Genomic DNA, 16,403 nt, shown 5'->3' with positions numbered 1-16,403 from the left:
ATACTCTGACCTGTGCCAGGCTGGAGCAGCAAAGAAAAAGGAAGTGATGTAACTGTCAGGGCCTTTTATGTATCATTTGACTTTTTTCTGATTGGTTGTTTTTGTTTCTGTGCTGCTGGAGATTCAGTAAATAGTTATGTAAATATGAAACCTCCTGTCATGTGGTAAAATTCTTATTTTCTCCCCCCCACAGGGATTACCTTAATCCAGCGCCAGGCTCCTTCGCGGCTGGTTACCTCTCCTCCCCCAGCCAACGTCAGCTCCCAAGTGGAGCCGAATGCGCATGCACATTCGAACCGCCCATAGGAAAGCATTGAGTTCAATGCGATTTTCTATGTGCTGGGTGAATTCAGTGCAATTTTCTGAGAATTGCGGAAGCGGCCTCAAGTGGCTTTTAGGGAGACACAAGTGCGCGTGCTGGCAGGCATACGCTGGCAGATGCGCGTGCACACACACTCACTCGCGCACACAATCTCTATCAAGTTATTTTTGGTTTTATTTCAGTTTATTTCCACACAGCTTTCCACATTATAATAATATTTTAAATACATCTGTCCTTAGAGCCCATCCATAAGTTCCTTTAACTAAGTAGCTGGAAACTGTGATATCCTTGAGCTGTGCTTCCAAATACATCTGAGATTTGAGTGCACATATGTATGCATATGACTGTCTGGCTTACCCTGAATTAAAGGGACTCATACAGTTATGGGGAAGCATTAGATTGGCTGAGATTATTTGTAGAGATGACCTCAGCCAATGGATGGGGCGGATGCATGAAGACTGGCAGACCGTGGGAAATAAATCTAATAGTTAGTAGAACGCTATAGCAGCATGTATTCCTACCATTATAGTGTTCCTTTAAGGTATACTATTGCTTTGTTAATTACATGCATGTTTTCTTTGTCAAGATTTTAAGTAACAAAATTAAATCTCTCTCAATCAGGGGAAAAAGATAGTCCGGCACAGAAGGCCTCAGACGACAAGGAGCAGCAGCAGCCCCTGGTGGCTGGCAAGGAGCAGCTGCAGCCCCCGGTTGCTGGCAAGCAGCAGCAGCTGCAGCCCCCGGTTGCTAGCAAGGAGCACCAGCAGCAGCCCCCGGTTGCTGGCAAGGAGGAGAAGCAGCCCTCGGTTGCTGGCAAGGAGGAGAAGCAGCCCTCGGTTGCTGGCAAGGAGGAGAAGCAGCCCTCGGTTGCTGGCAAGGAGGAGAAGCAGCCCTCGGTTGCTGGCAAGGAGGGGGAGCAGCCCCCGGTTGCTGGCAAGGAGGAGAAGCAGCCCCCGGTTGCTGGCAAGGAGGAGAAGCAGCCCCCGGTTGCTGGCAAGGAGGAGAAGCAGCCCTCGGTTGCTGGCAAGGAGGAGAAGCAACCCTCGGTTGCTGGCGAGGAGAAGCAGCCCTCGGTTGCTGGCGAGGAAGAGAAGCAGCCCCCGGTTGCTGGCGAGGAGGAGAAGCAGCCCCCGGTTGCTGGCGAGGAGGAGAAGCAGCCCCCGGTTGCTGGCGAGGAGGAGAAGCAGCCCCCGGTTGCTGGCGAGGAGGAGAAGCAGCCCCCGGTTGCTGGCGAGGAGGAGAAGCAGCCCCCGGTTGCTGGCGAGGAGGAGAAGCAGCCCCCGGTTGCTGGCCAGGAGGAGAAGCAGCCCCCGGTTGCTGGCCAGGAGGAGAAGCAGCCCCCGGTTGCTGGCCAGGAGGAGAAGCAGCCCCCGGTTGCTGGCAAGGAGGAGAAGCAGCCCTCGGTTGCTGGCAAGGAGGAGAAGCAGCAGTCCCAGGGCAGCCTGCCAGAGAGCAAGAAGATAGAGAACACTTTAGACCAAGATGAAGAGGACAATGCCCAAGAGAACAATCAGAATTCTAATAATGAAGACTATGAAGAAAATGCTGGAGTAATTGATCCAGGCGATCCTGGGAAGTCTCCAAATTTAGAGGATGACACAGATCATAATAATGAGCGAAAGGATGAAGAAGATATAGACAATGATGACCTAGATGAGCCAAATAACTCAGACACAGATCTGAAGAGCATAAAGAAAAATGATGTGGTTCTAAATGAAGTACCCCTTAATGAATCGGAAAGCAGCCATTTCTTTACCTACCTTGTTACTTCCGCCATCCTAGTGGCTGTACTGTACATCGCTTATCACAATAAACGCAAGGTAACGTTCTTTATTAAATGCCATTTAGCTAAGACTTATTCTCCTGAAGATTTTTTTTTTTATTTTCAGAAATGTTATTTTATTTATTTTAAGTTTAATTTACTAAGTGCTAACATTCACAAGTTAGAACTTTAAAACTAGTGAAGAGTGTTGCGAAATCAGTACTCACAAGGCAGATTTCAATATGCCAAGTCAAGTTTCTAATGACAATATTTGCTGGTGATTGCTAAAGGGGCACTGTAAGCACCAAAACAACTATATCTTAAAGGGACACGATAGGCACTATAGCCATTTCAACTGATTTAAGTGGCTATATTGTGTGGAGTCTACTGGTGATATCTCATATCTCTGTTACACCTTTATCGCACCATTATGCAGGGACCCTCAACACTCCCATCCTGGGCCCAAGTGACTGTATTTTCATAGACAGAGTAGCTATGCTCGCTAGGCAGTAATAAGCTGAGTGTGTCAATTGACATTCTCAATCTATCTTGGCATGCTATCACTCTTAGGTCCTTAGTCTATCATTGTCTATTATGACTTAGTTAGCTGACGTACTCTTTCTTTGCCTAATAGTCTTTGGAGGCTGGGCTTCGAGCACTGTGGTTCCCGGGAATCCTAGTTAATTGGTATGATAGCGGTTTGAAAGGGTAGTGGTGCACAGTGTACGCAGACTCCATGCACCATTTACATTTCAATGATTTGCAGTGGTTATGGTGCCCACAGTATTACTTTAATGTGGTAGTTTAGGGGCCTAGCAGTGTTAATTTTGGCAGCAAATTTCAATTTAATTTTAGTTATTTAGTCTTTTGACTAAAAAGCCATTTTAGTTTTAGTCGTATTTTTGTCGTCTGAATTGTTTGTCTCAAAATAATTAGTTGACTAAAATTGGGGCATTCCTCTATTGGCTGTTTGGCGCCAGCATGCTGTCTGCTGCCAGTTTTGCACATAATTCACGTTAGCCATCCCGTAACTTTATTCTGGGCTGACTTACGACGCTGTCGGATGGGAAGTTACACCTCTGGCATTTAAGGTGTATGTGCAGCATTTTAAAGCGAAACGCTGGATATACAGACTCCATGCAGCATGAGCACTGCAAATCACAGAAGTCATCATGTTGCTTTGAGTAACCCTTTAATGTAGCAGAGGGGAATGAGGACATCAAAATGGTATAAGAAGGGGTTGTCACACTTGTGTGAATGGATGTACCCAAGTGTAAATATAATGGTTTTAAAGGATTTGTTGATGGAGATTAGTAGGTGTTACATGTCAAGATGATGAAGAAAAACAGATTGAGGATATATTGCTAATCATGCAGAGTATCTGTAACCACCTATTCACATATGAAAAGGCATAGTAGCTAATGATTATGGAAAGTAAAAACCAACGATTAGCGACAGTACTTATTTTTTTTTGTTTGTTTTCTGCTCCCCAAGATCATTGCATTTGCATTAGAAGGAAAACGCTCAAGAGGAGGCAGACGACCAAATTCTGGAGAATACCAGCGCCTGGAACACAAAGTGAGCTTTCATGTAAAAATAATGGTGATAGGTGATAAAGAAAGTGAGCTGAGTCACACGACAACTTTGGCATGTCTGATATTAGCAAAGTAGGAATGGTTCTGGGGGTGAACCAGTTTCTTCACATTGATATGGAGTTTTATCCTGGCATAAACGCATATATTCTTGAATGCATTTCAACAATGCTGTTAAAAATATATTCATTTACTAGTTTTTAAAAATGTCTTTCTCTTCCTAAAGTCCTACCATTTCTTGGCAAAATAACTTCTGTAACTAGGCCAATATTGCACCCTGTTTTACCCAGTAACAGCTTTCTTGGTTGCACTGGATAGTGAAGTATACTGAATGTGGGGAACATAATGCAATATATTATAGATACTTAAACAAATAACTGTTTGGTATAAAGCTGCCCCTAACATATTGGTAAGCTATAAAGCCATAATTAAAAATTGATGTTGGAAAAAAGAATCGTAAATACTAGATCTGGATACAACATTATAACACTTGTGCTGTAAATATGTAATATAGGAAGATACAAGTGAAAAAATATAACGTTAAAATAAAACTTAACTTTTATTAATATGAATATAGTTTAAAAGATCACCACATATATAAATACCATTAGCTAGGAAAAGATCAAATAGATCACACTAGATAGAACAAAGTGTAAACAGATTCGAAAAAAAACTCAATCTTTAGAGTGATAATCGATGGGGTAAATAGATGCACTCCCTATCTAATAAATAGCTCGTAAAACGTACTGAACACAATGTATCAATAGTGTTCAACGTTCCAAATAGCAAAAGAAAATAGGGTGCAAAGTATCTAAAATTTATCAGTATAATTGCTATAGAAACACTATATGCAATGCTTAGAATAGCTGGTTAAAGAACTGCCCAGATAGACCAACCAAAATATTGCCTTGAAAGAAAACGTCCAAAAATAGAGGTATACACCAGAACCCAAAAAAAGGGGGAGGGGGCTGCGTGATTATCTAAACTGTCACAATAACACACGGCTAAAACATAGAATCTAAGCAAAAATAGTAGAGATAAGGAAGTGAGCTACTATTAGCCAAGTAAATAGCTATAAAATGCTATGTTAGATATCAAAGCTACAGGAAACCCAAGATCTAAGCTGTGCCTTCGAGGGCACCTGTGCTAAAAAAAATTATCAATCGATCTAGCTAGCTATTTATAATACATGAATGTGAATCAAGAAGGCCTGGAAAAAATATAGTAAGTAAATCCTAAATAAGTTATAGTTCGGTATATTCAGAATCGGTAAGGATGACTGTCCAGCAAGTCTAACTTGATTCAGAGCCGCGACACGCGTTTCACCGGTCACGCAGCCCCTTGAAATGTAGGAGTACAATTGCTATAGAAACACTATTAAGTTGTATGAGCTATTCATCGACTGAGTTTTTAGAATCTATTTACACTTTATTCTATCTAGTGGGATCTATTTGATTTTTTCCTAGCTTATAGTATTTATATATGTTGTGATCGTTTAAACTAAATTAATAAAAGTTACGTTTTATTTTATTATCTATTTTTCACTACTCCTTTTTTGGGCATAGTAATTGTCTCTTCCTACATGACATTTTTGTCTTTTAGGGATACCCCCTACTACTATCCAGTGATTCAAATGATAAGGCTCCTCACTCTTATTATTCATTGTGCTGTAAATAGTTTCAAGTTTGCTTGCTTCAAATAATTATTTTTTCTTGGGACCATATTTGTTATCACACACAGAAGGCTACTCACAGCATATAATTGCAATAGCCAGCAAATAGGAGTTGTGAACACTTCACGGCTTAAAAAATGATATAAGAAGGTTTTCTGAGTACTAAAATAAACATTCGACATGTTGAATATAACATTGGAAATATATTTTAATATCTTTTCAGTCAGTGTGTAGGAAAGTTGTGTGATTGACAGCCAGATTGGTGTGAATAGGTCTGCAGAAATAGCCATTTAAAACTCACTAGCGAATTGAGCAGTGAGACTGCAGAGCCATGATCAAGACACGAAAACTACATAATTGACCTAAAATGTTTTTCGTGGTAAGATTAACCCTTTAAATGTTATTTTAACCACCATGACCGCTTTAGGCATCTAAACAGAAGTTATTTAAGCAGTTGATGTCGCTCCAAATTGATTGCATGAATTTAAAGATTTACCTTTTTTTGATTGACATTACTTTTATTCCTCCTGTTTTTCAGATTTAAAAGCACCTGTCTCTCGTACCTAAAGTAGGCCCCAAGACAACCAGGACCATCCCCTCAGAGAGATCGTTCCATGGGTCACAAGCACTCCATATTTGCACTATTTTCTTAGAAATGCATGTAACATTAATTGTATCCATTTCTATAATCTGTTGGTTACACCTGTGAAAATTTCCAATTCGTATTTCCTTCAAGGTAGCACCTCCCTTGCCTCTTCTCTGTATTATTTATCACACAGCTCCATCTCCATCTTTTGGTTGCTCTTGTAGATGTAGGTAGACATAAAGCTACAATCAAGTGGAACATGTATAGATAAGAATTCTGTTTTAATTCACTACTGGGTTTGAAGTTCTATATTCTGTCTGTCTATATGTTTGTACTGTTAGCAGTGATATGGTGCTACAGTTCTGTACTGGTACTAAAAATGCTTAAAGTACCACTATAGGCACCCAGACCACTTCAGCTCAATGAAGTGGTCTGGGTGCCAGGTCCCTCTAGTTTTAACCCTGCAGCTGAGGATTGACAGCCACTAGAGGCCGCTTCCACGATTCTCACTGTGAAAATCAGAGTGAGAAGACGCTGACGTCCATAGGAAAGCATTGAGTAATGCTTTCCTATGGGCGGTTTGAATGTGCGCACTGTTCTTGCCGCACATGCGCATTTGGTGCTGACGTCGGCAGGAGGAGGAGAGTTCCCCAGCGCCGATGGAGCCAGGAGCTGGAGAAAGGTAAGTGGCTGAAGGGGTTTTAACCATGAGGGTGGGGGGGACCTAATGACCCTATAGTGCCAGGAAAACACATTTTTCCTGGCTCTATAGTGGTCCTTTAAGGTTCCAACTAATATTGCTTTCACTCGTATATCTGTAAAAGGTAGCTTGTCATCCAGGCTAGTTAAGTGACCCAATCTAGTTTTCCTAGTGCTCAGTTTGAATTACTCCTAATATTGGTTTCTAAACATTTTTTTCCCCAGTATAGAAATTCCAGTATATAATGATGCTTATAAAACAAAATGCACTGCACATTGATTCTCTAAGAAAAATAAACAAACAAAAATGCCTTTATTTTTGCCTAGATTAGGTGTTTTTAAAAAATAATTAGAAAACCTTTAAAGTTGCTGTTTAGTGGATGAGTGAGTGCGCTGGATATTGTGTGTTATTGTAACCTCTCCTTATACACTGTTAAATGTATAATTAATCCCTACATTGTCTTTGTATATCTTTTGACTGTTTTCCTGTGAGTTGCAATTGATTGATGATCGAGTTTTAAACAGTCATTGCAGCGGAAACGCCTCTAGCGGGTTAGTATGACAGCCACAGGAGGTGTGTGTAACCCTTCAAGTTAACATTGTTGTTTCTTCAAAACGGCAATGTTTTAACTTAATGACTGGACCACTTCATCCAGGCCACTTAATTAATATGGGTACTGCACCAAATTGTCCTTTTTTTTTTTTTCCCTTTTTTTCTTTCAGTGACTGGATTGGAATCCAGTGCTTACCTACTTGGGCACTCCTGTAACCGCAATATAGGACTTGATCACAGATCTAGACCACTGGTTCTAGGTCCAGATTACACATTCATTGTCCTGTATATAGACGATAATGCACTATATGAATTTTGACTTGATTATCCTATAGCATTGCTGTTAGGATCCCTTATATGGCAACCTGATTACAATATATTATTGTATTTCTTTGTGCTCTGTGCCAGTTTTTATTTGATTTCACATTATTAACATTGGTATTGGTTGTTATATACAAGTTCTGCATAGTTTGTAATATGGAAATAGTCACTACGTGGAAGTGTCTTATCACCTTGGTTTTGCATCTTAGATGCAAATTAGATCAAGTGCAGAAAACAATGCTTCCATTTGGGGGGGGGGGGGGGGGAGACAGTGTTAATGGTCCTTTAAAGTTAGATTTTTCACATTGTTATATCCTCACTGAACTCTTCTGTCGTTTGATTTGTATCTACAATCACCTGATTTTCTCCAACAAGCGGGTTGATTTAGTTAACCTGTGATGTTGGGAGGAAGACAAAAGGCAGATGTGCAAGTGGGCATTTTATGAGAATTGTTTCATAGGACTCAGATGTGGCTGGTGAAAACTATTTGATGTTTCAGTTACTCTTAGCTCTTGAACTTACCATTTTCTCACATAATCAACTTTTCTTTAGATGTTTCTATTTAGTTTATACAACTTTGGGAGTATTGGATAAATAGAAGGAAAAACAAAATGCATGTGTTTTCAAAGTGAATGGAATATCTGGTAGTGTGCTTGGAGTAATGTCTCTGGGTTATTACTGTTAACTTTAGTAAAATTCGATTTGTAACTGCACGGTGCAAACAGGACTACATAAGGATAAGTTACCATTATTATAATAGGATTTATATAGCGCCAACTTATTCCGTAGAGCTTTACAATATTATAAAAGGGGGACATTTTAACAATAAATGTACAAAATGTTACAGGAATAAAAGGTTGATGAGGACCCTGCTCAGACAAGTTTACAATCTAGAGCAGGCCTGCACAAACTGCGGCCCCCGAGATGTTTTTGAACTACAACTCCCATGATCCTTTGAATAAAACAAAAAGCCGACGCACATGATTCATTTAATGAAACAGCCAGGGGATCACAGGAGTTGCTGTTCAAAACATCTAGGAAGCCGCAGGTTGTGCAGGCCTGGTCTAGAGGAACCATTTATTGGTATACATTCTCGGTTACGTAGTATCCAGTAAAAGAAGACGGAACTGCACTCTGTATGTCACAGATCAGTTAAGACTAAAATTTTAAAAAGTAGTTTACAATGGGATTATATACTGACAGTGATCTAATGCAGCAAATAATAGTGGCAGTATGTGGGAATAGGGTTTGAACCCTTACAAGTTAGTGTAGAACTAAAGTTAACAGGAACGTCCTGACATTAAACAAGTATGCTACAAGATATGTTAAGATTACATGCCTTTTATTTGATTTAATTTTTTTCAGTCCAGTCTAATGAGATTATCCTTTAGTTCCATTAGTATAGTTCAAAAGACAGGTTGTAAACAGTGACGTAATAGAGGTTTATCTCTTAGTATCGACTTTTAGGTACAAGTAAAGACCTAAAATTGGGAATAATTGGGTTTAAATAATTAATTTTATAAGGAAAACTGGATTTTGCAAAAGTGCAAAAAGTTTAAGGCTTCCTTGTTGGTCATTAGTCTGAATTTGTGGGACTGGTGATATTTGCTCTACGTATTTCCTGTTTGGCTTATAACATCCCCTGTTCTCCATCATAGAAAGGGGAAGAAAAACGAAAAACAATATGGGGGGGGGGGGGGGGGATTCTCTTTTAGAAAACGTCTTCCTTTTCTAAATAAAGCAAGGCACATGTCCACATAGCAGCTTTCCCCCATACACTGACCCTATTGTTGGAATAGTCTGTTTTGTTATTTTTAAAACTATGGAGCTGCAGACCCAGCAGGAAATAATCCAGGTATGGTTTATTGGGGCCATTTATCATTAGAGAAGTATAAATCAATGTAGATATCTTTTTATATGGCTGTACAGTGCTGCAGAATGTGTTTGCACTTTGTAAAGACAATAATTGTGTTAGTAATGTCGCTATCCATAAAGTGGGAATTTAGGAAACTTGTAAAATAAAGCTTCTGTGATTGAAGCCAACGGTGCACATAGAGAGAGGGCTGTGTAGGAATATTGAGAACAGGTTTGGGAATCTTTTTCAATTAACTGTATAGCTGTAATGTACTGTAAATGCTATGTGTTTCTGTATTTCTATTACTTTTTTTTATGATTTAGTGTCAAATGAGCCTGAGTGTGTCCCTTCTTTGGCCCCAACATTTCCAATAACTAAATTATGTGTTTTTTATAGTTGTCCATAATATATATAACAGATAAATAATATATAGACTAAATTGTATGGTATGGTTGATGGTTAATGTTGCAGCTTGTTTCCACCCTTAGGTATCCATGCTAGGGTGTGACAGTATGTTTATAGGATATTACAAACCAAGGAACTACTCAGGGATTGATTGAGCATCCAGATAAAAGCAAAATCTGGCATTGAGTGGGTTAAAGAGGCTGTACGCATTGGTGCTTTAATAGGATGCTCTCATAAATGATGCTTCATGCATGAAAAGCGAGTACTAAATTATTAACTATTTTATACCATTTAAAGATGATTCCAAAATGAAACAATAAAACACTCCATGATAGTAGAACAGAAGAAGAGAAAAGAAAGCACCTAATTATAGGACGATACATTAATTATGGGGGTAACCCCTGGTGAAGAACAAATGAAACAAAAAAGGGTAGTGTACCTCAAAAAAGGAACTAGGAAACAAAAAGTATACTATAGACAGCTCTGAAGCCAGGTTTCTCAGCAGCAATTCAGGGGTTAACTCAAGCCTTAACAGCAAGTTGTATGTTTCCAGATTTAGACGGCGGATCTAGTTTTTCAATGTAGCGACTATACCTCCTGTACCTATAAGCAACTCAGGGGTTAACTGGAGCTTTTGACAGCAAGCTGTAACAAAATTAGACTAGACAGCAGATCTATGTCAACATACTATACTTACTACTACCCTGTGACTATAGCACATTATCTGTGATAACAGCATACAGACGTGTAAGCAACTTACAGATACTTTTTACCCGGTACACACTCTATCCCTCTGCAAGTATCTGTGGACAGTCATTGATTTGCCATTCTCTGTTTACTTGGCAATACATAGACACGAACTATTGTCTTTTTTTCTGTTCATAAAATTTGTAGTTTCTTGTTTCTTGTTGCCAAGTCTGCATTTGGTATTTCTGGCATCCTATTAGGAATATTGTATATTCTGTATGTAGTGTACTTTTTTTTTCCTAGTTTCCTTTTTTTGAGGCGCACTGCCCTTTTTTTTTTTTTCCTTCTTTTTGTTCACTCCATGATAGTGGTCCATTTAGCCATCTTGCAAATTTACATCTGCAGATTCTAGTGTGCCAGACATATGTATAAGTGTCCACATGCCTGCCAACTTGTCACTGAAATTAACCAGTGTAACTGGTTAATAAGTTAGTCACTCCAGCTATTGTGGCGTTCATTTTTTGAGTGGCTGTCTGAGCATAATCCACAACAGCGGTGCCAACAGTTACCCATCACTGCCTTGAACATTACACTGTTTCATGGTCAGAAATGGAAATGCGTGAACGTGTAGTTTCCCTCTTAAGGTACTCTTGGTGCTAATGAAAGGTAGCAAATGACTGACCATACATGAAGTAAAATGCTACGTACTCAATACTATTAAAATAGTTTTCAAGGTCGCTCATGCCTAATGAAAAAAATACAGTAAAAAATATTTCACTCCAACTCTGATCCTTCACCAACCCCTGATTTGCAGATGCTGGCATTGTATGTTTGTCATGGCTGGTATACATTCTACTTTTGGAAATTTACCCTGTAAACGTAATCCTTCAGATTCTGAAAACCAGTGGTTAGTGTTGTGCTAGCCATGGGTAGGTGAATGTTTGAGGCATTCTCACTATATACTATAATGTATGTAACTCGTGTATTGTTTTCAAATAGCGAGGTATACATTTGTGTATTTTGCAAGAAGGATTCAGAGCATTCTACCCCTTCATGTGGTGGTTTTGTAATAGACATAACATCCTGTGGATTTATTGAAATGTGACATGGTGAAATTGTATTTTTTGTTCACTTCAAATAAAATTATTGAATTTGCACCTTTCACTATCTGGCTCAGTATTCTTTTCAATCTCATCACCAGTGGCAGAGTAGGGCATTTGCTGATCAATCACAACATTAAAACCAATGACAGGTGAAGTGAATAACATTGATGATATAGCTACAATGGCACCTGTATAAAAGTCTAATATATTATGCAGGATGTGAACAGCCCTTGAATTTCATGTGTGTGAACCAGAAAAAATGGGCAAGCAAAAAGATGATCTGAGTGACTTTAACAAGGTCAGATAGTGATAGCTAGATGACGGAGTCAGAGCACCTTCAAAATGGCACATCTTGTGGTGTTTCCAAGTATGCAGTGGTTAATACCAACCAAAAGTGATGCAAGGAAGGACAACTGGTGAACCAGGGTGATGTGCGCCTTTGGGGAGTGAAGAGCTACTGTAGCAAAAACATGAATGCTACATACAGTGCATCACAGATTGTTCCATATGGGGCTTTGTAGCTGAGGACTGGTCAGAGTGCCCATGATGACCTTTTTCCACCGCCAAAAAGTGCCTTCAATGGGGAGGTGAGCATCATAATTGTACCATGGAGCAATAGAAGAAGGTTGCCTTGACTGATCCAGTTTCCTTTTAGATCAGGTGGATTGTCGAGTGCGTGTGCGTAGTTTACCTTGGCAAGGGGTGGCAGCATGGTGTACTATGGGAAGAACGCAGGCCGATGGAGGCACTGTAATGCTGTGGGCATTGTTCTGCGGGGAAACCTTGGGTCCTATCACATGGATGTTACTTTGATACATACCATTAACTGAAAGTAGTGAACCCTAAAATGGGGTAACACTCCCACCAAATAAAATAAATTGCTTAATAAATAATAATAAAGTCCCTTTTATTAAATCATCATGTAAACATTAATAAATGACATCAACATTAATATTGTTGGTGAAAAAAAGTGTGAGAGCAAAAATCTAACTTTTATACATAAATAAGTTGTGGCGGTCAAGTCTCATATAATAGATACTATCATAAATAAATACATATCAATAAGGGGGCGGGGCCGGACCGCCAAGCTGGACGGTCGCAAGTCAAAGCGGCTCCTGCAAAACGCTACTGAAAACCCTCTAAAATCATACATTGCCAGCTAAAACTGAGCCGACCGCACAGATGCCCAGTGCCAGGGGACTGTTGGACCCGGGGAGAGGCTGGCTCGCTGAGCTTCAGTCCCCCAGAGGAGAAAATCCTGATGACCCAACTCGGGCCTTCTGCGGTGAGTGGGGCAGACGGCTGCTGCCACACTATCCTGTACCACAGAGCCTGGCCAAAGGTGCAGACTGATGCGGATCCGGCTCCGTTCGGACAGGGGGGGGGGTGATCCCGGTCCTCACCCGGTGGCCATGAGCGTGGCTCCATGGTCGGGGATGGGGAGCCTGACCGCTACCTCCAAAATGGCGGGCGCCATGTGCACGGACAGCAAGGAGAAGGGTCCCTCCCCCCTGGCGCTCACTGCTGCTCTAACAGCCCCTGACACCCGAACTCGCCAAACAGGGAAGCGGGAAAAAAACGTGCCAACCCTCCCAACTGCTCCAGCCAACAACACGAAAAACAAGCAGCATGAGAGGGCAAATGTCAGCGGCAGCGCCGAGGGGACAGATCGCGGCGCACCAACCGCCCAGCGAGACAAACCCACCAACGGACTGATCCTGTGCTCGCCTAACACTCAGCCTGCAACAGACCAGCCTGGAAAGCGGTGGATCTCCGGGAATAATGTCCAGCTCCTAAACAAAGAGGACACACACCCGCGGAAGACCGAAGGTATCAAGCCTAACACACCAAGCCAGCAACCCAGAGGAACCCTACGAAAACTGCAGAACAAAACAGGGACAAAACAAGCCCTGATACCTGCTCTGAAGGCCGCTTGCACCCTACCGCACAAACACAACAGAGCAGGTATCGGATAAAATCGGGACTGCCCCCATATGAAAAGGCCTTGGTCCACTAGAATGCCGACCCCTTCCCACGGAGGAGGCACAGAGAACCCAGGCGCACCAGGGTGACAGCTTTGCTAATTGTCCCAATCTTTCTACCCTCTCTAAAACGACACGCATAGATCTCGCCTAATGGTTAACTTATAGCTTGTACAAAGCGATGACGGCAGGTTAAATGCAAAATATATGACACTCATAACCAACGTTATATTCCTGCACCACAAGTGTCATTACAAGCATAGACCCACACTACTCAAACCTACTAATCTAGCTATGTCAATATTTACTATATCTTAAAATAGGCATTAAGTTTAAGCTTGTATTTGAATTCTCGCACAATAAAATAAAGAATTTTAAAAAAAATACATATCAATAAGGGAAACTTGTATAGAAGTGCAGTAATATAAACTACTAATTAATCTTGTGTAAGAGCAGCCTGCCTAGATTTACTAAGTAAAACCGAACTGTAAAGATATTATACTGACAAACGAGCTGTAAAGAATGACAACAATTTTATGAATCAAAAAAGACTTTTTAAAATGTAATATGTGTAAATCTACCTGGAGCCATCTTTAAAAAAAAAAACAAGAGTTCTACTTCCTGGTAAAAAATGTTTTTATAATATATTCAAATTCATTACTTGTAACTCCATTAACTGTAACTATGCTGGGGAGATAGCTCAGTTGGTTAATGCATCATCAGTAGAATCTGTTCAACCCTTGGGTCGCAGGTTCATAATCCCAGCAGGGTTGACTTAGCCCTTCATCCTTCTGAGGTAGATAAAATGAGTACCATTAAATTGGGTAATAGCCCAACATCCAGGGATTGTTACTAAGGTGCTTGAAAACAAGAGTGATCTAAATGTACCTTTCCTGGTTAAATACTTTGTTGTTAATGTTGTTCTTAACTCCAAAAAATGTAATCTATCTACTTGAATGTCCCTGTGGATTACAATACACGGGAATGACAACTAAAATTTGATTAGTTTGAAAATTCAAATGTTTGAACATTGCAGAAATATATCTAAGGGCTTCCAAAGCACTTTTTAAAACATAAATAAATACATTTGTATTTCTGTGCAATTACCGAAATACATGTTAAATGGTGTGGGGGTGATTCAGTAAAATTATTAGTTAAAAAAAGAAATGTTCTGGATATACAACTTAAAATCATTAACACCAAATGGATTCAACTGGACTTTTTTCTTTTTTTTTTTTTATTCTCTTTTTTTTTTTCCCAACTAAATTCAAAATGTTGAAAATACAGAAAAGAGTAAATCCGTACACATGTTCTAAGTACTCCACAAAAATTGTAAAATGACAATTACAAATATAGTGGTAAATTTTTAGTCCAACAATAAAGAAAAGAGAGGGGGGAAAAAAGGAAGAATACACAGCAGGGCTAAAAGGATAAAATAACTACCTGCTTAGTGCCCCAAACTGCATGTCCCGGGCGTCGGGCCATATGAATTCCTGTTTATTACATGTGAGTGCATAAACTACATACTTGCATTTTTAGTCAAAACCTGCCATATATATTACACAATTTTTTGTTCCTGTACTCTGCTCTATGGTTCACATCTTGGTGAGGACCAACATACAGTACAAGAAGATATCCCCTTGACTATCCTTAGGCGGGATTGTCCCGCCCAGGCCCAATATCTCAGAGCTGGTGTGAAGGTCCACATAATGTAAGTGGCACTCCACTTATTCCTGTCCTGAAAGATAGATATACTCCACCATTGGACCTTTTTTTGTTCTTCTTCTCTTACATATACATCTTGAAGCGCAACCATCCACCTACTCTGAGTTATTGCCACGATATACTACCCTGATCTAGATTGTATAACATTGCCTTTATATTTGAGAGTACCTTGTTAAAAAAAAAAAAAAAATCCTATTTCCCAAAAGAGGGCAACAAGCCCTGTGCACCAAAAGGCTTACAGAGAGGAATTATACAGATTATTTTACAAAATTATAAAATATGATGAAAAAATTAAAACAAACCCACGTTTTCAAACTTTGACCCCCAAAATTTGTTACGCATCAAAACACCCGTGCTAAATAGTTTCTAAATGTTGTCCTGAGTTTAAAAATACCCAATATTAACATGTTCCTAGCTTTTTTTGGAAAGTTATAGGGCAATAAGTACAAGTAGAACTTTGCTATTTCCAAACCATTTGTTTTCAAAATTTGTTACATTGTAACACTAATATCTGTCAGGAATCCCTGAATAACCCTTCACATGTATATATTTTTTGAAAAGAAGACAACCTAAGGTATTAAACTTGGGGTATTTTGACTATTTCATGCAACCATTTTTGCCAAATGAAAAAAAATAATTGGTGATTTTTTTTCACACACATAGCAATTTTAGAATACATGTACGGAGAACTTTAACCCCTTAAGGACCAAACTTCTGGAATAAAAGGGAATCATGACATGTCACACACGTCATGTGTCCTTAAGGGGTTAAGGGTTACTGCCAAAGAACACCCCAATATGTGTTCAGCATCTCCTGAGTACAGTGATACCACCCATGTACAGGTGTGTCGGGTTCTCTGGTGGCTAAATGACCTTATTTTGAGGGTGCACATTCCAGTTTTTCAACTTGGAATTTTCACAGCTGGTCATCATGCACCCATGTCCTATTTGGGACATTTCTAAGTCGGACAATGTAATTTACCCCCATCAAACCATATATTTTTGAAACCTATACACCCTAGGGTATTTCAAATGGTGGTATTTAACACTTTCCATGCACTAATTCTATCACCAGTCTTTATCAAACTTGTGGGTAGTATTTTTTTTGTGTTATTGTGTTATTTGTTTCACGTTGTATTT

General features: G+C 39.8%; 1 protein-coding gene across 2 annotated transcripts in view; it reads left to right on the top strand.

Annotated features, from left to right (window-relative positions):
- Positions 1 to 6,148, top strand: part of TGOLN2 (trans-golgi network protein 2) — a 37,664-nt gene extending 31,516 nt beyond the window's left edge. For both annotated transcript variants that reach the window (XM_063445542.1, XM_063445541.1), the window contains exons 2-4: positions 944 to 2,142; positions 3,579 to 3,662; positions 5,887 to 6,148. In XM_063445542.1, coding sequence (XP_063301612.1) covers positions 944 to 2,142; positions 3,579 to 3,662; positions 5,887 to 5,892 — 1,289 coding nt within the window. In that variant the 3' untranslated portion in view covers positions 5,893 to 6,148. The remainder of the gene's footprint in view (positions 1 to 943; positions 2,143 to 3,578; positions 3,663 to 5,886) is intronic.
- The last annotated feature ends 10,255 nt before the right edge of the window (positions 6,149 to 16,403 follow it).

The sequence above is a fragment of the Pelobates fuscus genome, chromosome 3 (genome assembly GCF_036172605.1).
Source record: "Pelobates fuscus isolate aPelFus1 chromosome 3, aPelFus1.pri, whole genome shotgun sequence".
NCBI classification, from domain to species: Eukaryota; Metazoa; Chordata; class Amphibia; order Anura; family Pelobatidae; genus Pelobates; species Pelobates fuscus.
This window is presented reverse-complemented; position numbering and strand designations above follow the sequence as displayed.